Source organism: Leucopleurus acutus, assembly GCF_964270905.1.
Source record: "Leucopleurus acutus genome assembly, chromosome: 9".
In the NCBI taxonomy this organism is placed as follows: Eukaryota; Metazoa; Chordata; class Mammalia; order Artiodactyla; family Delphinidae; genus Leucopleurus; species Leucopleurus acutus.
Window position 1 is genome coordinate 4081876 of NC_139144.1, and position 21006 is coordinate 4102881.

The 21006-nt window shown below is 44.4% G+C and overlaps 1 protein-coding gene across 1 annotated transcript in view; it reads left to right on the forward strand.

Moving 5' to 3' along the window:
* ABCA13 (ATP binding cassette subfamily A member 13) overlaps window positions 1-21006 on the forward strand; it is a gene marked incomplete at both ends in the record, with an annotated part of 307539 nt that overhangs the window by 269585 nt on the left and 16948 nt on the right. Inside the window, 2 exon segments of the mRNA XM_082846245.1 lie at window positions 1864-2063; window positions 14168-14260. Coding sequence (XP_082702371.1) covers window positions 1864-2063; window positions 14168-14260 — 293 coding nt within the window.

Here is a 21006-nt window from a genome sequence, read left to right on the forward strand (position 1 = left end):
ATTTGATACAATTTTAACGTTAAAGACAATATTTTAAAAGAATACCAGAATTCACTTGTAATCTGAAAACCGATGCACACTTTTCCTCTGGTCTGTTGCTTTAAGTCTTTTCCTACCTGCAGATATGATGGTCGGAGCTGTAAGGACTCTGTCCATGGGGAATCCTGAGGGTGGGGGTCAGGGTGCAGAATGGATCTGAGGGGGGAGGGGAGGGCGTCTGGCGGGAGAGCAGAGCATGGGCAGTGGCCTTGGGACAAGGTTGTCTATAATCCACGTGGGAACAGAAATTAATCCAGTTTGGCTGGATGGAAACATGAATTGGAGGTGGTCAAGTGTCAAGAAATAGAGCCAGTTGTTTTGCATTTCAAAACAGCTAAAAGTAGTATCATTCAAATAATAAATCGACGTCATCATTTGTGAGCCATAGACTGGATTCTAATCACTAGACAGCTGCCCAGGGCTTTGCGCTTGTAGAAGGTAAGAGGAACATGGAAAAATATGGGAAACAAGATGCATTCTTTCTTTTCCTGCTCTTGTTCATCAAATGGAAACAGCATTTCAGGGCGGGGAGTTAAAGGGGATTCAGAAGACCTGTGATGGAAAAATGACCCCATCGCTCGTGGACTGTCTTCTGCTATCTGAGCTGAAGTTTCCTCTCACTTGCACCAAGCTTGCTTTTTTGCAAGGTCCGAAATCAAGGACTACTGTGTAATTGCATCTTCTGAAATCGGGTAATGAAAACCTAACACTTGCATGATTTTGCAGTTTGCAAACGCGTTTTCCTTACAAAAGAATGCCGGCTTGCACTGAAGAGTTCCCGACAGGGCCATTCCTTACCTTCAGCAGAACTGCCCGCTCAGCCTCACCCCCATGTCTCCTGGGTCGGGATGGGGCCTCCGTCCTGGAGCGGGTCCCCGGCTCACCGCAGCCAGTCAGCTTCTCCCGTCCTGCAGCCCTGCTCTCGGCACCCTTGTTCACCCAGGCCTGGGCGTGGCGACCAGGGTGGGGACTCACACGTTGTGTGGACATTTTCTCCTCGTGTGAAATGGTCCTGATGACAGTGTCTGTCCATCAGAGTCCTTGAAGGCAACCCATGAAATCCTCCTCATTGAGCTTTAGTGACGGTGGTGACAGTGAGTGTTCAGAGCATCTGGTGGCGGACATGCATTGAAGGGCCCATAGCGTCCTCCCCTGAGACTGGACAAGCATCTCCCCGACGACACCCGTGTGGGAACGATGCATCCAACTCTCTCAGGGAACAATGCCTGGTCACACCTTCCGTCCACTTGGTTTATAACTAACTATACACTGTATCACGCGATTTGCAGAAAAGACCCATCTTTGCTGGTGTCTGCTTTCCTGCTCAGTGCCATTTTGTGTCCACTTTCCTTCTGTTTCTTTCTTTGGGAAAGTTGATGACCCTCAGCTCTTAAGAAAAATGTGTTCGGTACTTCCTGACTACAAAAGCACAGAAACGCATCATGCAGCCTAGAAACATCTCTCTCAAAAGTGGTTCGGATAAGTAGTGCTTCAGTGTTTATTGAAGGAGAAAGCTTCGAGTTTCAAGAAATGTCAATTTACTTGACAATGTGAAATCAACAAAGCCTTTTTCTGCTCTCCTACATCTTTCTCGGGTAGATCCTTCTGGAATTTGATAGAGGTTGGGGTGCATCCAGGCCGGCCTAACTCCCCAGATCCCTAGGGGAGCCCGGCTGACATGAGGGGCCCCGGCCTCTGCTGGGTGTGGAGCGTGGCCTGGAGCTGAGTCAGGCATTCCCTCCGGGCTGGGCCTGCTGCCCTCGCAGGCCTGGAGGGCAGCAGGGTTCTCCCTGCACCCCTCACCCTGTGTTTTCTGTCCTTCAGGACGAACCCAGCTCGGAGATGGATCCCTGCTCGAAGTGGCACCTGTGGGAGGCGGTGATGAATGAGGCACAGGAGGGCTGTGCCGTGGTCCTGAGCTCCCACAGGGGAGCACGGCCCCTCAAAGCCGGGGGGCACCCAGGCCAGAGCACCCAGTGCTCCCCACACGACCTGCTGTCCCCATACCACCCTGCCACGGAGATGTCACTGCTCACCCCCTGACATAGTTCAGGACACTGACCAGAGAGAGACCGAGGGACACAGCAAAGGCCGCTCCACCAGCGGGGTGGCTGAGCTGGACTCTGAAGCCAGAGGTCCCTCATCTACTACACCCTGTGTGTCTGTAGCTGCTGGACAGCTGGGCGCCTTCCTCGGGCCCTCCTGCGACCACATTTCTGCCCCTTTATATCAGCACTAGACTAACTTGAATTGAAAACCCAATACATTTCTGAATTGGGTCTCATATTTTCATCCCCACAGAATTAGTCTTGCAGTGAGATCTCAAAACCGTTGGGTTGTTTTTAGCCGTGCACTGCACTGTTCCAGGCCACACAGCAATGCAATTCTTAGGTTTCTTAAGCCCCCTGATGGAGGGTGAATTGGCTCATAAACATTCTTTATTTTATTTTATTTTTAATTAATTTTTATTGGAGTATAGTTGATTTACAATGTCGTGTTAGCTTCCACGTACAGCAAAGTGCATCAGTTATACATATAGATATATCCACTGTTTTTTAGATTGTTTTCCCATATGGGCCATTACAGAGTACTGAGTAGAGTTCCCTGTGCTCTATAGTTATCTATTTTGTATACAGTGTGTATATATGTACTACAGCGGAGATCAGGCTTTAGAGTTTACACGTGCTTTCTTCCTGGTTGTAAGTCAAATGTGCGAGGAGCTAAGTGTCAAGAACTGAGGGTCTGGGATTCTTCCTTACTTGCAAGCTTGCAGATTTGGCGCTCGGGGTTCTTGGATGCTCCCAGGAGACAGGTAACTCGTGGGTCAGAGACAAAAGGCCGATTATTCACAGCGAGAACAGCATCTGGTGTCAGCAAAGTCACCTGGTTCCCTAAGCCCGGGTCACCCAGGGATGCTGCAGGCACGGAGGGGGGCCTGTTGGGCAGGAGATAAACACCAACCTGGGGACCCTCCTCTCTATAGCAGCTGGCAAGCTGGCCGGCTCTGTGTCTGGCCCTCATTCTGCGAGGTTGCTCTTGCAGCCACAGCTGTGGCCAACGGCCAGGTGGAGACCAGCCGGGACCTTGCAGGCTGAGGGTTCCTAGCAAGACCTGTGGGGGAGGAGGGACCCCCAGATGTTCCGATAAGTCTGAGCTGGCGTGCGCGGCCTGCTCCTCGTCGCTAGACGTGAAATGCAAAGCCGGCCCATCACTTGAAATGGGAGGTCCCTGAGGGGGTCTCGGAGGCTTTGCCGATGGCTCCAGCAGTGTCAGTTTACGTGAAAATAACACTGGTGCTGTCAATCCACGAGCACGATCCCACTGCAGGAAATCTCAGAACCAGGTCCCGTGGTGAGTGCCGGTGGCCACCCTTCAGGTCCAGGCAAAGTCGACCCACCGAGAAGGAACCATGCCATTCACACCACTGCTTCCTTTTTTTTTTTTTTTAACTTACACTCATTCACTGATGGTTTGCCCATTGCCAGACATTCCTGAATTTTTTACTGTCAGACTAACCACTAACCATTTTTTTTAAAGTTTCTTTGAGGTATAATTGACATACCATGTAAGTTCCCCACTTTAAGTGCACCTTTCTGTGAGGTTTTAGTCAGACTGCGGACCTGTGCCTGGGTCACCACCACCCAGTTCAGGACATTCCCATCACCTCGGAGTGTCTAGTGCCTGTTGTCAGTTAACCCCCCATCCGCCATATAGAGACTCTTTGTCTCTATAAATGTGCCTTTCCTGCATACTTCATCTGCATGGAATCACGTGACCTATAGTTGTCTGTATGTGACTGTCACTTGTCATGTGTCTGAGCGTCCCCACGTGGCACCGAGCAGTGGGCTTGAGTCCACTGGGCAGCGGGACAGCATTTGTCGTCCACTCACCCATCGTGGCCCTTTGGATCATTCCCAGATTGGCTGTTCAGCACAATGTGCTGTGAACAGTCTCATACGTGTCTTTGGACACACATTTCTATTTCTCTTTGGGGTCTCTTGCTGGGTTGTATGGTAGGTTGTGTTTAACACTTGAAGAGGTTGCAGAGCTGTTCTCCAAAGTGTCTTTATCATTTATTATCCCTGGAAACAGTGATGAAGTTTTTAGTGTTTCCACATCCCTGTCAGCACTATCTTCCTGACTGTAGCCATCCTGGTGATGTGTGGTTTTAATTGACATTTTCCTAATGAACATGTCACCTTCTGTCTTTTCACCTGCGTTGCTTCTTATAAGAAGCCAACCACTAATGGTTCCGACAGCATCAGTCACATATGTCTGGCTCTCTCAAGATTTCTCAGTGACTCTCAACATCTCAACTTCGATGTGTCTGGATGTAGATCTCTGTTGTCCTACCTGGGGCTCGTTTGCGTTTTTTTGGGAGGGATCTATGACAACTCTTTCCCCTGCAGTGGGTAGGTCCTGGTGCCTCTGCCTAGTTGGTTTTCTCAATTTTGTTTTCGTTTTTTAAAGCCTGGGTTTTTCAGAGTCACACTGTTTGTATACAGGCCAGTTGCCGGGCAGAGCCTGTGCTTCACCACCTCAGGCCAACAAGGGTTCTCTTCTGTCTCTGCCACGATCTGCATGAGGGTGGGGCAGGGCATTCCAAATTCAGGCTGTTTTCTCGTTGGTTCAGTTTCCTCTTTCCTGCTTCCTCTGGTCTCTGCAGGGTGCACATGGGTGGCAGGCGGAGGGCCTCTGGGCTCACGCGGAGTCTGTGGCTGGCTTGGGCCTCTCCGGCCTCTCATGCTGTACACGCAGCCTCACGGGCTCCGTGCATGACACGGCCACAGGCCAGACCCTGAGCTGTTGGCCCTTCCTTTTCTGGACTCTGCAAGAGCTGGGATGCTGAGCGTGTTGCTGGGTGTGGGCATGGCCCGGTGGTCCACAGTGTGTGCACCCTTCAACAGGGGCAGAGGGGCTACTGAGCTTTGCAGCCTAGCCCACCTGCTAGGGCTGCATGTTGTAAGCCAGAATGCTGCAGACCACCCCCTTCTTACCTGGTTCAGCAGTTTGTCGGCTGTAACTGTCTCATGTTATCATATGCCTTTGATCAGTTTCCAGAATTCTGAAACATATTGTTTTTGTTCATTTTGTCCAGTTTCATAGTTGTCTTCTGTCCATGTCTACCCTTGACCGTAGCCAGAAGTCCTGACCTTGTTTTTTTTTGTCTTTGTTCTGTTTCTCTTCTGAAAAGAAAATTTTACATCGAAATGAATTAAATTTGGCAAATTCTCTACTTTATCATAATGTATACACGGTTCTTGCTTCCAGTGTCCCTCTTGCTGTGCCATTTCAGGAAACTCTGTATTTCTGTAGTCATTCTGCCAGCACTGAAGTCCCTGGGCTGGTGTGTCGGTTCTGAGATTGGGTACACAGGTGTCATGTTAAAAATTCCTGGTAAGTTTCATATAACGTATAATTATTGCAGACAGTTCTCATATCACTGTAATTTCTTTTTTATGTCTCCCTGCTCATTTGGTTTCACGTTAATGATGTATCTTTATTTCCAAAAATCTGTCTATATTTGTACAACACAAAGATCTAAATGACTCAGTGAAAATGAGGAGCAGGGCAGCCTTGGATCGATTCCCTGATCCTAAAGCAGTGCCGTCAGCTGAGGAGTCTCTGAACTGCAGTTCCGTCCCCCATGCCTTATCCTGGGGGGCCACGGGGGGAGCAGGGGGCAGGGCACCAAGGGCAGGAGTGCTGGGTCCCAATTTACTCTATATGAGGAATTAAAATCAGCCCGACCAAGAGGGACCAGGACTGCTTCCTCCTCATCCGTCAAACGCTGATCTGAGAAACTCCATTATAAACCCTTAAGCCTCTGCATCACCTGCCCTACTTCTGTCCCGGTCAGCCTAACTGCCAAAAGGAAACATCGTGTTTATTTTTGAGTAAATGATCAGATTCCTTTCTTTGCTGTAGCACCTTGACTTTGTTTATTTACTTTGATGCTGAAGACCATCAGAATCTCCAATCTCTGCCTCTAGGCTGAGACTCAGTAGAATCCCACGTGTTTGGAGCATAGCTGTTTGATAGCTGATACTCATTCAATTGGAAATTCCGAGTCATTGCTCTGCGGCCTTAATTAATATCGGTTGTGATTTGGGATCCGTGTTTAGCGAGGTAATAGAGAAGTGACTACATATTCTCCCACTTTAATTAGAGACCTACTATGCATTAATAAAAATGGTAAGTTTATTTTAAATTGAAATTAATTGAAGAAACATAGAGAAACATACGTGTGCACAGAAAAATATAGAAAGCACATTAGGGATGTTTATAGCCCTAAGACTTCATAACAAAGACCCCAAATGACAGTGGCTGAAACCAGACACGCTTTTCTCTCCTGCATTCACAGTTCACGCTGTTGAGCTGTGTCGGAACCCAAGGTCGTCCAAGGACTCAGGTTCTTTCCACCGTGGTGCTTACTCATCAGCTTCATGGTTGAGTTGACTCCTTAGCTGTGTCGCCATCCCAGCTCATGGAAAGTGGAAAGATCCAAAACCCAGGGCAAGTGACTTGCCTTACTTCAGTATGACCTGGAAATTGTCCTTCGCATTGACCTGATGGGTTGCATGTCCACCTCTGGCTGCACGGAAGTCTGACCAGTATGATCTTGATCTGAACATACACTGACCCAATAAGCAGACTGTTGTATGTCCATTCTCCAATAGGAAAACTACCATACTTCCTGTAGAATTTGTATAGTACAGCACGGTAAAAGAAGGAAAGAAATTCCACTATTAATTTCAATTTTTCATATATTTATAGTCATGCGTTTTTTTGTTTTTCTTCCCAGTATTTTTATTGCATATTTTTATTTTTTTATTTTTTATATCTTTATTGGAGTATAATTGCTTTACAATGTTGTGCTATTTTCTGCTGTACAACAAAGTGAATCAGCTATATGTATACATATATCCCCATATCCCCTCCCTCTTGAGCCTCCCTCCAACACTCCCTATCCCACCCCTCTAGGTCGTCACAAAACATCAAGCTGACCTCCCTGTGCTATGTGGCTGCTTCCCACTAGCTATCCATTTTACATTTGGTAGTGTATGTATGTCCATGCCACTCTCTCACTTCGTCCCAGCTGACCCTTCCCCCACCGGCCCCCTGTGTCCTCAAGTCCATTCTCTACGTCGGTGTCTTTATTCCTGCCCTGCCACTAGGTTCATCAGTACCGTTTTTTTTTTTTAGATTCCATATATATGTGTTAGCATACAGTATTTGTGGTATTTGTTTTCTCTTTCTGACCTACTTCACTCTGTATGACAGACTCTAAGTCCATCCACCTCATTACAAATAATTCAATTTTGTTCATGTTTATGGCTGAGTAATATACCATTGTATATACGTGCCACATCTTTATCCATTCATCTGTCAATGGACATTTATATTATTTCCATGTCCTGGCTATTGTAAATAGTGCTGCAATGAACATTGTGGTACGTGTATCTTTTTGAATTATGTTTTTCTCAAGGTATATGCCCAGGAGGGGGATTGCTGGGTCATATGGTAGTTCTATTTTTAGTTTCTTAAGGAACCTCCATACTGTTCTCCACAGTGGTGGTATCAATTTACATTCCCACCAGTAGTGCAGAAAAGGTTCCCTTTTCTCCACACCCTCTCTGGCATTTATTGTTTGTAGATTTTTTAAAGATGGCTATTCTGACTGGTGTGAAGTGATACCTCATTGTGGTTTTGATTTGCATTTCTCTAATGATTAGTGATGTTGAGCATCTTTGCATATGTTTGTTGGCAATCTGTATATGTTCTTTGGAGAAATGTCTGTTTAGGTCTTCTGCCCATTTTTGGATTGGGTTGTTTGGTTTTTTGATATTGAGCTGCATGAGCCACTTGTATACGTTGGAGATTAATCCTTTGTCAGTTGCTTCATTTGCAAATATTTTATCCCATTCTGAGGGTTGTGTTTTCATCTTGTGTATGGTTTCTTTTGCTGTGCAAAAGATTTTAAGTTTCATTAGGTCCCATTTGTTTATTTTTTATTTTATTTCCATTATTCTAGGAGCTGGGTCAAAAAGAATCTTGCTGTGATTTATGTCACAGAGTGTTCTGCTTATGTTTTCATCTTAGAGTTTTATAGTGTCTGGCCTTACAGTTAGGTCTTTAATCCATTTTGAGTTTATTTTTGTGTATGGTGTTAGGAAGTGTTCTAATTTCATTCCTTTACAGGTAGCATTTTCCCCAGTACAGCTTATTGAAGAGGTTATCTTTTCACCACTGTATATTCTTGCCTCCTTTATCAAAGATAAGGTGACAGTATGTGCATGGGTTTATCTCTGGTCTTTTTATCCTTTTCCATTGATCTATATTTCTGTTTTTGTGCCAGTACCATACTGTCTTGATTACTGTAGCTTTGTAGTATAGTCTGAAGTCTGGTAGCCTGATTCCTCCAGCTCCATTTTTCTTTCACAAGATTGCTTTGGCTATTTGAGATCTTTTGTATTTCCAAACAAATTGTAAATTTTTTTGTTCTAGTTCTGTGAAAAATGCCATTGGTAAGTTGATAGGGATTACATTGAATCTGTAGATTGCTTTGGGTAGTATAGTCACTTTCAGAATGTTCATTCTTCCAATCCAAGAACATGGTATATCTCTCCAACTGTTTGTATCACCTTTAATTTCTTTCATCAGTTTCATAGTTTTCTTCACACAGGTCTTTTGCCTCTTAGGTAGGTTTATTCCTAGGTATTTCATTCTTTCTGTTGCAGTAGGAAATGGGAGTGTTTCCTTAATTTCTCTTTCTGATTTTTCGTTGTTAGTGTATAGGACTGCAAGAGATTCCTATACACTGTGCTTTAATTTTGTATCCTGCTACTTTACCAAATTCATTGGTTATCTCTAGTAGTTTTCTGGTGACATCTTTAGGACTTTCTATGTATAGTATCATGTCATATTCAAACAGTGACAGTTTTACTTCTCCTTTTCCAATTTGGATTCCTTTTATCTCTTTTTCTTCTATGATTGCATGGCTAAAACTTCCAATACTATGTTGGATAATAGTGGTGAGAGTGGGCACCCTTGTCTTTTTCCTGATCTTAGAAGAAATCCTTACAGTTTTTCATCACTGAGAATGATGTTGGCTGTAGGTTTGTCATATGTTTTATTATGTTGAGGTAGGTCCTCTCTTTGCCCACTTTCTGGAGAGTTTTTATCATAAATAGGTATTGAACTTTGTCAAAAGCTTTTTCTGCATCTGTTGAGATTACCATATGGTTTTTATCCTTCAGTCTGTTAATATGGTGTATCACATTGATAGTATAATGAAGAATCCTTGCATTCCTGGGATAAACCTCTCTTGATCGTGGTGTATGATCCTTTTAATGTGCTGTTGGATTCTGTTTGCTAGCATTTTGTTGAGGATTTTTTCATCTACGTTCATCAGTGATATTGGCCTGTAGTTTCCTTTTTTTGTGACATCTTTTTCTGGTTTTGGTATCAGGGTGATGGTGGCCTCGTAGAATGAGTTTGGGAGTGTTCCTCCCTCTGTTATATTTTTGAAGAGTTTGAGAAGGATAGGTGTTAGCTCTTCTCTAAATGTTTGATAGAATTCACTTAAGAAGCCATCTGGCCCTGGGTCTTTGCTTGTTGGAAGATTTTTAATCACAGTTTCAATTTCAGTGCTTGTGATTGGTCTGTTCCTATTTTCTATTTCTTCCTGGTTCAGTTATGGAAGGTTGTACCTTTCTAAGAATTTGTCCATTTCTCCCAGGTTGTCCATTTTACTGGCATATAGATGCTTTTAGTTGCTAATGATCCTTTGTATTTCTGTGCTGTCGGTGTTACTTCTCCTTTTTAATTTCTAATTCGGATGAGTTGAGTCTTCTCCCTTTTTTTCTTGATGAGTCTGGCTAATGGTTTATCAATTTTGTTTATCTTCTCAAGGAACCAGCTTTTAGTTTTATTGATCTTTGTATCATTTCCTTAATTTCTTTTTCATTTCTTTCTGATCTGGTCTTTATGATTATTTTCCTTCTGCCAACTTTGGGGTTTTTTTTGTTCTTCTTTCTCTAATTGCTTTAGGTGTAAGGTTAGGTTGTTTATTTGAGATGTTTCTTGTTTCTTGAGGTAGGATTGTATTGCTATAAACTTCCCTCTTAGAACAGCTTTTGCTGCATCCCATAGGTTTTGGATCTTCGTGTTTTCATTGTCATTTGTTTCTAGATATTTTTTGATTTCCTCTTCGATTTCTTCAGTGATCTCTTAGTTATTTAGTAGAGTAATTTTTAGCCTCCATGTGTTTGTATTTTTTGCAGTGTTTTTTTTTTCCTGTAATTGATATCTAGTCTCATAGCGTTGTGGTCGGAAAAGATGCTTGATACAATTCCAATTTTCTTAAACTTACCAAGACTTGATTTGTGACCCAAGATGTGATCTATCCTGGAAAATGTTCTGTGTGCACTTGAGAAGAAAGTGTATTCTTTTGGTATGGATGGTATGTTCTATAAATATCGATTAAGGCCATCTGGTCTAATGTGTCATTTAAAGCTTGTGTTTCCTTATTTATTTTCTGTTTGGATGATATGTCCATTTGTGTAAGTGGGGTGTTAAAATCCTCCACTATCATTGTGTTACTGTTGATTTCCCCATTTATGGCTGTTAGTATTTGCCTTATGTATTTAGGTGCCATTATGTTGGGTGCATAAATATTTACAATTGTTATATCTTCTTCTTGGATTGATCCCTTGATCATTATGTAGTGTCTTTCACTGCATCTTGTAATCGTCTTTATTTTAAAGTCTATTTTGTCTGATAGGAGTATTGCTATTCCAGCTTTCTTTTGATTTCCATTTGAATGGAGTATCATTTTTCATCCCCTCACTTTCAGTCTGTATGTGGCCCTAGGTGTGAAATGGGTCTCTTGTAGACAGCATATATATGGGTCTTGTTTTTGTATCCATTCAGCCAGTCTGTGTCTTTTGGTTGAGGCCTTTAATCCTTTTATATTTAAGGTAATTATTAATATGTATGTTCCTATTACCATTTTCTTAATTGTTTTGGGTTTGTTTTTGTAAGTCTTTTCCTTCTCTTGTATTTAATGCCTAGACAATTTCCTTCAGCATTTGTTGTAAAGCTGGCATGGTGGTGCTGAATTCTCTTAACTTTTGCTTATCTGTAAAGCTTTTGATTTCTCCATCGAATCTGAATGAGATTCTTGTAATCTTTGTTGTAGGTTTTCCCTTTCATCACTTTAATTATATCTTTCCACTCCCTTCTGGCCTATAGAGTTTCTGCTGAAACCTCAGCTGTTTATCTTATCGAGATTCCCTTGTATGTTATTTGTTGTTTTTCCCTTGCTGCTTTTATTATTTTTTCTTTGTGTTTAATTTTTGTTAGTTTGATTAGCATGTGTCTCGGCATGTTTCTCCTTGGGTTTATCCCATTTGGGATTCTCTGTGCTTCCTCGACCTGATTGACTATTTCCTTTCCCATGTTGTCTTCCCAGTTTTTTAACATATATGTGCAATTTTCCTATAATCCATTGTCATTTTACCATTCCTATATCATTACCTTTTCCACATACAATTAATTGACTCTAGAAACCCTCATTTTAATGGCTAACACACACACACAGATGCATCCTCATTTATATGAGTATTATATTATTCTACTGTGCAAGCTGTTTCTAGATTTTTTCATATTGTAAGTAAGTTGTTATATGCATTTATATTTTCTGTGTTTCCTAAGGTAATTTCCTAGGTAAGGAATTATTGCCAAATTGGTTTTCAGAAAGGTATGTCCATATTTCATTCCCAACAGTAGTATATGAAATGATATCTTTAAGTGAGAGAATATCTAGCTTTTGGGGTATTTTTTGGATCTGCGAATTCTTGTTCTTATTCACACTGGAGATGGGGGAAAAGCATTTTTCTCTGCAACATACACTGGCATACATGACAAATGCCTGCCTGGCTAGAAAATAGTTTTAAGATTGCTTATTTGCTGCTTAAGTTTGTAATTTATTGGTATGCTTATTACCTATGAACATTATTTTGGGGGAAAGTCTCTATATGTTATTTACCCCTTTTCCTCTCTTGAATTTTTGTTTATTTTTATGCTAATATATATGAGTTCTTTATAATAAGTACATCAAATGTTACCCATTGTGTTTGTTGCAGTTTTTTTTAATGTTAATTTGCTGTATTTTGACACACTTATTAGAAGCTTGTCAGAATGGCCATCATCACAAAATCTAGAAACAATAAATGCTGGAGAGGGTGTGGAGAAAAGGGAACACTCTTGTGCTGCTGGTGAGAATGTGAATTGGTACAGCCACTATGGAGAACAGTATGGTGGTTCCTTAAAAAACTACAAATAGAACTACCATATGACCCAGCAATCCCACTACTGGGCATATACCCTGAGAAAACCATAATTCAAAAAGAGTCATGTACCAAAATGTTCATTGCAGCTCTATTTACAATAGTCAGGACATGGAAACAACCTAAGTGTCCATCATCGGATGAATGGATAAAGAAGATGTGGCAAATATATACAATGGAATATTACTCAGCCATAAAATGAAATGAAATTGAGCTATTTGTAATGAGGTGGATAGACCTAGAGTTTGTCATACAGAATGAAGTAAGTCAGAAAGAGAAAGACAAATACCATATGCTAACACACACACACACACACACACACACACACACATATATATATATATATATATATATATGGAATTTAAGAAAAAAAATGTCATGAAGAACCTAGGGGTAAGACAGTAATAAAGACACAGACCTACTAGAGAATGGACTTGAGGATATGGGGAGGGGGAAGGGTAAGCTGTGACAAAGTGAAAGAGAGACATGGACATATATACACTACCAAACGTAAGGTAGATAGCTAGTGGGAAGCAGCCGCATAGCACAGGGAGATCAGCTCGGTGTTTTGTGACTGCCTGGAGGAGTGGGATAGGGAGGGTGGGAGGGAGGGAGACGCAAGAGGGAAGAGATATGAGAACATATGTATATGTATAACTGATTCACTTTGTTATAAAGCAGAAACTAACATACCATTGTAAAGCAATTATACTCCAATAAAGATGTAAAAAAAAAAAAAAGAAGCTTGTAGTTTTGTATTGTCAAGTACATCAAACTTTTCCTTTGCAGTTTCTTCCATTACTCTTATGCTTAGAATGTTTCCATCCTCTGGTCACCTATGTATTTAAAATACTAATGTCTCATCTGCACTGTCTTATCTTGTTCCAGTGACCTGTCTTGTAATTCCTTAGCATACTGTCTCACTTTAATTATTTAAGAAAATATTAATATTTTCTGGGGTGAGTCTTCTTTCACTTCTCTTCTTGTGTGACCTTCTTCTGCCTCTTAATTTTTCTTATGGGGAGTGATAAGCTTAAAATTTTGATCAATATTATACTAAATCCTTCTTATAATTTGTATTATACTTTTATATACTTATAATAATAAAATTGTAAATTATAAGTCTTGATAGAATACTTTATATCAACATAATATTAAATTATATTACAAGCTAAATTATAGTCACAAATTACAATGCTATTTATTATGTATTATATACTGTATTATTTATTATTTATGTATTACATACTGCATTAAAATATGATTTTTATTTATATTGTATACAAAATTTATTTTATATTTGTACTTATATTTTAAACTTACAAATTTATCTTACAATAATTTTTATACTATAATAATTTCCCATTTAAAACATGTTCATTGTTTTCCCTTTTTCTGACACATCTTTCCATTGATTCAAGATTTCATTTAGGTCCATTAGTAAATCTTTCTTTCCATAAGACTTTCACATTTTTTATGATGGTCATTCTGATCTATTTTGCTCTTTTGGATTATTGCTTAAAGGTTCTCTCCTACATATTTTGTAACTGGTCTTCCTAGTATATGGAAAGGCTACTAATATTTTGTTAGTTGTGTAGTTGCCACCTAAATGAAGTCTTATCCATTTCCAAAGTACTTCTTTGGGTTTCGTGAGGTCCCTCTATGGGAAATTAGCTGCTTTTCAGTAATGGTGTATCTGTCTCCTTGCTCATCTCACTGTTGATTCGAGCCCTGTGCCTGGGGCCATGGCTCACTCCTGGGTCTTGTCTCCCCAGCATGGAGGAGTGTGAGGCCGTGTGCCCGAGACTTGCCATCATGGTCCATGACAGCTTCCAGTGCCTGGGTTCCCCACAGCACATCAAAAACAGGTGCATTGCCATCTTTCCACTTAAATGTTTCCTGTGAATTAGTAGCTGGATGTGGTTATAACCAGAGGTCCAGGCACCTCAGGGGCACAGAAGGGGAGATGGAGGCTGAGAGGGGAGGGGCATGTTTGTGTGTGAAACACCATCACCAGGGGTGCCCACCATCAGCTCTGCAGGGCCCAGCTTCCCCCACCACCCGACCAAGGTCTTACTGTCTTCTGCCCATGGAGACACATGCTGTCATTGCGGTGACACTGGGAGGGTTGGAAATACCATTACACAGTCAAGGTGAAACAAGGACCAAAAGTATCCTCATTGATACAAAATACCACGTAGAAAGATTGTTCTGACATATTCCTCACCCAGAATGGGTCAGTAGCCAGTGCTGCACCTGGAGAAAGGCCCCCATTGATTCAAGAGGGTGAAAGATGGTCCTTGTGGTTGCTTCTTAGTTCAACTAATAGACTAGAGACTTAGCATGCTTTAATCACTTAGATTTCTTCCTGGTTAATTGTTTTTTTTTTTCCATTTACCTTTTGGAATCATAATGATTTTGATATCAAGTTGTATGAGTGTTTTTGTGTCCCCGTATAACTTTTTTTTTAAAATTCAGTGTTACCTAAGCTATTTTCAGAGTTTACAAGGCATACCATGTATTATTGTGCTTTGCTTTCATTGCATTTCACAGATACTGCATTTTTTACAAGTTGAAGGTTTGTGGCCACCCTGTGTTGAACAAGTCTGTTGGCACCATTTTTCTAATAACATTTGCTCATATTCTGTCTCTGTGTCACATTTTGGTAATTCTTGCAATATTTCAAACCCTCCACCAGCAAAAAGATTATGACTCACTGAAGGCTCAGATGACAGTTTGCATTCTTTAGCAAAAAAATATTGTTTTAAATTAAGCTATGTACATTTTTTAGACATAATGTTATTGCACACTTATTAGAAGACAGTGTAGTATAAACATAACTTAATATGCACCAGGAAACCAAAAATATTGTGTCACTCCCTTAATTGCGATATTTGCTGTATTGTGGTGGTCTGGAATGGAACCTGCAGTATCTCCAAGGTATGCCTCTAATTTCTTTTAAATTTGTTGTTTAATCTGTTCCTTTTGATATAATTTATTCATATATGTTGATACATCTCTTTTCATTTTCAGTTATTCAATGTTTTTAAAGTAAGAATTCCCAAGTAGAGATTTGTTAAATTCATATATATATTAGGTTGAAATATTTTTATTTTATGGAGAAAATACCATGAACGTTTGGATGGAGACGCCGCGTTGGGGAGTGGACGACAATTTTCCAGCAGCTGAGAGCCGGGCGCTGCTGGTTGGTCATGCTCACTGTCGCTTCATGTCAATCCTTCATCAGATAAACCCGCTGGAAACTGTTCTCAACATGTGCTCTGCTCACCTTTAATGAGGGTCATCAAAAGGAAAATAATATTTCAAGCTCCCTCGCCTTTATGACTGCTCACATAAAGTTTTATAGTCCTTGCCTGAGTGTCAGGTGATGTATGTCTGAGTTTAGCTACTTGCCTTTCAAGAGGTTTGCCGATGTCTCTGGAAGGGGCGGGAGAGGGGAGGCTGTGGGGAGGTGCCTCCTCTTGCTGCTCTGGTCTGTGTGCTCATCTCTCTCGTCTGCCAATGAGTTTTAGGTCTGATCATGTGTAATAGGGGTGAGGATGGATCGTTAGTAAATATGAACCGTAGAATTCTTTTTTTCCCCCTAGGATACATTTTTTTTTTCAGTTATGCATATACATGTATCCATTCCTTTTCAAATTCTTTTCCTTCCGAGGTTGTTACATAACATTGAGCAGAGCTCCCTGTGCTCTACAGCAGGTCCCTGCTGGTTATCCAATTTGAACATAGCAATGTGTACCATAGAATTCTGTTAACAGATGGCTTGTGGGTTAGTCACTGGAACCTTGAACTTAATACATTTAAAAATAGTTTGTAAAGTTGGTATTTTCCTATGACAAACTGACTACATGTCTTTCCATAATATTGAGATGGAGAACACGGGATTGATCATTTTTATGGAACGCTGGACTCCTAAACCTGGAGGTCATCAACGTGGTGCCCACTTCCATCCCTGGGGTGTGGGGGGCTACAAGAAGCTCCCCCCTCCACCCGGTCCCTGCCCTTCTGCCAGCATCCCCGAACATCCCTGAGGCCCGCAGTCCCTGTGCTCGCTTGCCCTGAGGGTGGTGAAGCAGACAGGGGACCAACTTCCTGGCTTCCAGCCTTGTTGCCCTGACTACGTGAGCAGGCTTTTTACCGGGGCAGAAGGAGGTTTCTTGCCCGGTGTCTGGTGTGACCTTGGGTGATGAGTCCAGAGGTACGATTTGGACCATTTTGTGGAGGCCCCGCTGGGTTCCTGCAGGGGGACCCCTGGCGGATGAAGGCCTGGTCTGGCTGCCCCTGGATGGAGCCTGTCACAGGGTGTCTGGGTCTCAGTATCCCCAGCTGTGGGATGGTTGTTGTGAGGACCACACACATGTGAGAGAACTTAGAAGAGGGCCCTGCTCTGGTCATGCTGGGGTGCCTGCTGCTGTTACTGCCACAGGCAGTTTGACCCGAGTGACCCATCCCGCTGTGCCCCCAGAGAGAGTCAGGATATAGGAGGGTCAGAGAGAGCTTCTGTGATGGGTTTTGTGAGAGACGATGAAAGCCAGGATGAAGCCGTGGAAATGAATGTTCCTGAGCCCCGAGTCCAGACAGTGTGATGCTGAGCGTGTCAGCAAAGGCAGCAGCTGAGGAGGAGAGTCCAGGGTGATTCCATGATTTGGGGACGGAGGGAATGTGAAAAGAGTGAGGAGAGAATGAAGAAGAGAGAGTGGGGGTGGGGGGTCTCTGAGGAGAGAACTCAGGATGAAGCGATGTTTGAGAGATGGCCCTGAGGTTGGGTTCAGACCTGAGTAAGGGGTTTCCCTGTGGAGACATGGAGGTGGCTGGGCTGGGTCCTGCCTGGGTCAGGAGACATGGTCTGAAGCGGGAGCTGAGGGCGGGAGCTGCAGAAACCCTGTAGAGGGGCGATGCCGGGTTGTGTCCTTGGGAACCCCCTAACCACAAGGGCAGCTGCAGGAGAGCCCACAGAGAGAGACAGAGGAGTGGGGAGCCAGGAGGTAGTGAAGGTTTAGCCCCTGTTCAGCTTCCGAATCCCAGTGCTGGTCTGGACCCATCATCAGTCACTAGAAACCCTTAGGAAAATCCCAGAAAACGCAATGCTGATGGCAGCCAGGGGTCCTGCTGGAATAACAGCTCACTGTGCAACCCAGAGTGGGGTCTGCCTGCTTGCCCCTCAAAAGCCAGCAAAGAGGCAAGGTTGGGGGAAAGGAAGGTTTGCTTTATTTCAGAGGCCAGCATCCTGGGGAGGGGGAGGGTGGGCTCCTGTCCAAAGGCTGACTCCCCGCCAGTGACAACCAGTGGGCAAGAGCTTTTATAGACAGAGGGAGGGGGCTATGTGCAGAAACAGCAGTCAGCAGTCAGCTGTGACAGTCACCTTGAAATTGGTCATCGGTGGTCTGATCAGCGTCATCCTGATCGTTTTAAGGACAGTTAATCTTCAGTTCCAGGGTTGGTTTGTTCCCATTTCGTTGAGGCCAATTCTGGGAATTGTGGCAGCTTATGTCATGGCTACAGTCTGGTCATCATGTAGTTCACTTCTTCCATCTGCTGGGGGTTTCAGTATCTACGAGACAGCTCACAGGACATGGCTCAGAATATTATCCGTAACCCGTAAGGAGGAACTAAAGGTCCTTGACTTTGCCTAATGACTAAACTATTATTGTTTAGTCTTGTTGGACTGTTTTCCTTGGTTTCTGCATTTTCTCACTTCTCTGATTAAACTTACTCTTTGGTTAAAGTTTTTCCCCAGACAAAAGGCAGGTGGAGGACACGGTGGGAAAGGACCATAGGGTCCTGCTCCGTTTCAACTGGGCACAGAATCCATCTTCCAGGTGGGGCGGGAGGGGAAAAGGATGCAGGGATGGGTAAAACCAAGAGCCACAGAAGTAGGAAGCGAGGAAGAGCATGTGGGCAGGGGGTCGGAGAGGTAAACAGACAGAAAAAGAGACAGAGAAGGAGAGCACAGGCCCTGCCCTCCCTGCCCCATCCACTGGGACGGCACAGCCCCGGAGATGGTGCAGGGGAGAGAGGTGCCTCCCAGACCTCAGAGCCGCCATGTCACCCCCAGCCTGCAGGCGAGACCAGGTCCAGGCCATCCCGGGCTGCACTCCCTCTTCCTGGGTGCTTTTCATCCACTCTCGACTCTCAGTGCCCTGATTCTTTTCCTTCCACCTTTGCTCATTTGAATTCCTTTCCTGGGCCCAAAGGGCAACCCACTCATCCTCCCCCATCAGAGAATGTTCCTCCAAAGGACGCGAGTCCCTTCCCCTACTCCTTTCTGAGCCTCACAGCCCAGCATCCTGCTGCCCACCCAGACTGCCCCCGCCCTCCGGGCTCCATTAACTGCATTTGTAGGAAATGTGAGGTGTGTAAGGCCACTCTATCAGGAGATGATTGGACCGAAGAGTTCGTCAGAGCTCCCGAGAGGAGGGGCCATGCGTGAGCCCAGGGAGGAGGGATCAGTTGGTCCTATGGAGTCTCTCCCATTGGGTGCCCGTCACCCGGGGAGCGAGGCTCACATCACCTGTGGTGTCACAGGCCTAATAGGTATGCATCACAGGAGAAGTACCACCCGTGGCATCTGGCGGCGGGGAGGTTTGGTTGGAGGATGTAGGGAAGTCTCTGAGTAAATCTGGTTAGGAGGGCACTGAATTCTTGCTTGGCTCTCCGGGCTGGCAGGGGAGGGACAGTGAATGGGAGGAACTGGGAACAGGCCCGAAGAGGGGCCAGCTCCACACATGGGGCATTTCATCCCACAAGCCGATCCCCTGGGCCCTGGGTGACCTCATTTTGCAGAAGTTTCAGGGTCTGAGTGAGAAAAGCATCTTCCTCTCGTTCCAACCTCAGTCTGGTCCCAGCTCAGATGTAAGAAATGACACCCAGGAGCCCGCGGGCCTGGAGGGCACTGGGAAGTTGACAGGTTGGGGTCACGAGGATGCCCCCCACCTCCTCTGAATATCTCTCCCTTGCCTCGTTGTCCCGCACTTGCAGCCTCTCTCAGACACCTCCCAGCCATGACTGCATCCCCGCCAAGCTGCCAGCACCGTCCTCCTTCCTTGTGGGGGGACCCATGGCCTCTCCAAGACTCCGCACTTCCCTTCCTTGTTTTCTCCTCATGGCGACAACCTGCCCTCTTCTTTGGCAGGTAACTGCATCCTCCCTGCCAGGAGGTCTGTCTGTGCCAATCCTGCCTGGTTCCAATTAGACCCTACGCTCCTGGGGAGCACAGCCTCTGTCCTTTGTCCGCCCCAGGATGGCTCTGTGCTCAGGCATCCTTACTGTCTCAGGGATGGAGCCTGGGGTCAGCAGCAGCTGGCCCTGGACCCCTGGGCCCAGGGAACCCAGGAGAACTATTCCAAAGAGGATGCACAGGGTCCTGAAGTGTTTAGGCTTTGATCCCCCAGGAGGGCTAATGTTGCCAGACTCTAAGTTCACTCCTTTCCTAATTGGCCGTCCTATTTTTTATTTTCCTCAACTTCAAGACTGTCTTCTTTTAACTTCTTAAGGTGTCTTAAGTGACAGCTGTAAATAATTAAACACTGTGTTTAACCGTAGAGTTGGCATTCTAATATATTTTTAAATGTTCTTTGTGTTCATAAACAAAGAACCAGCCAAGTTCAAGTTTGATAATCATGGAGTCATACTTTATCATTTCAGGAAAGAAGCCAATGCTAGATTTCAGTTCCTGGGAGTTACTAAGGGACTTTTCCTGGTTCTGGCTCGGGGCTGCGTCCTGCTCATCCCAGCTTCAGACGGCGTCCCATCCCAATTTGTCTAAAAGTGGGAACTGGTTGGCCAGAAGGACAGACAGGGTCTAGAGTAGGGAATTTCCGAGGCGCGGTCTCTCTGGGGAGAGTGGCATTTTCTCCCCCTCCACGCCCCCTATCTCCCCCCACCCTGAGCCCTCCGGCCTCTGTGTCAACCTTGTGATGTGAGATGTGGTCCCTGCCCTGTTCCACTGCAGGCCTCTTGCCACTGTGAGCTCCTCTCAGACCCTCCTCAGCTGCGTTCTCACTCCGTCCTTCTCCGCACTCGGCCGGATCCCCCCATGATGACGTCTTCCTTCCTCCTGGAGGACCTGCCCTCCCCTAATCCTCCCCCACCCCAGCCTCCACTGCCTGTGCTCAGTGGCCCTGGAGCCTGGACGCCGTCTGTGGCTTTCCTTTCCCCATTTCCAGTCGGAACAGGAGAGGTGCCAGTGCCCCTGGGTGACCCCCTTCAGGCTCAAGAAATTTGGGAACGCGTCCCTCCCCCTTTTGCCCCGGCTAAGGATGTTGTCTTTTCTGAAATTTGTAGAGTGCAACCATAACCTGCAGTCCCAGACCCCCTCTCCTCGGTGATCGGGCCCCTTCCCAGGAGTCACTCCTGTTTTCCATTCTCACTTCTACAGCCTATGGAACAGCCCTTCTCTTATGAGTCCCAGGTCTCACCCTTTATCTGGTAGCCATTGGTTACATGTTCTCTTCCCTCCTGGAGTAAGTACTGTGTGTAGATTATCTAGCATGAGATGACACCTATATAGTGCGTTCCAGACACCAGTCCTGAGTGTTCTACACGTATCAGGTAGCTTATTCCTCATGACCACCAACCCAGTAGCCATCGTTAT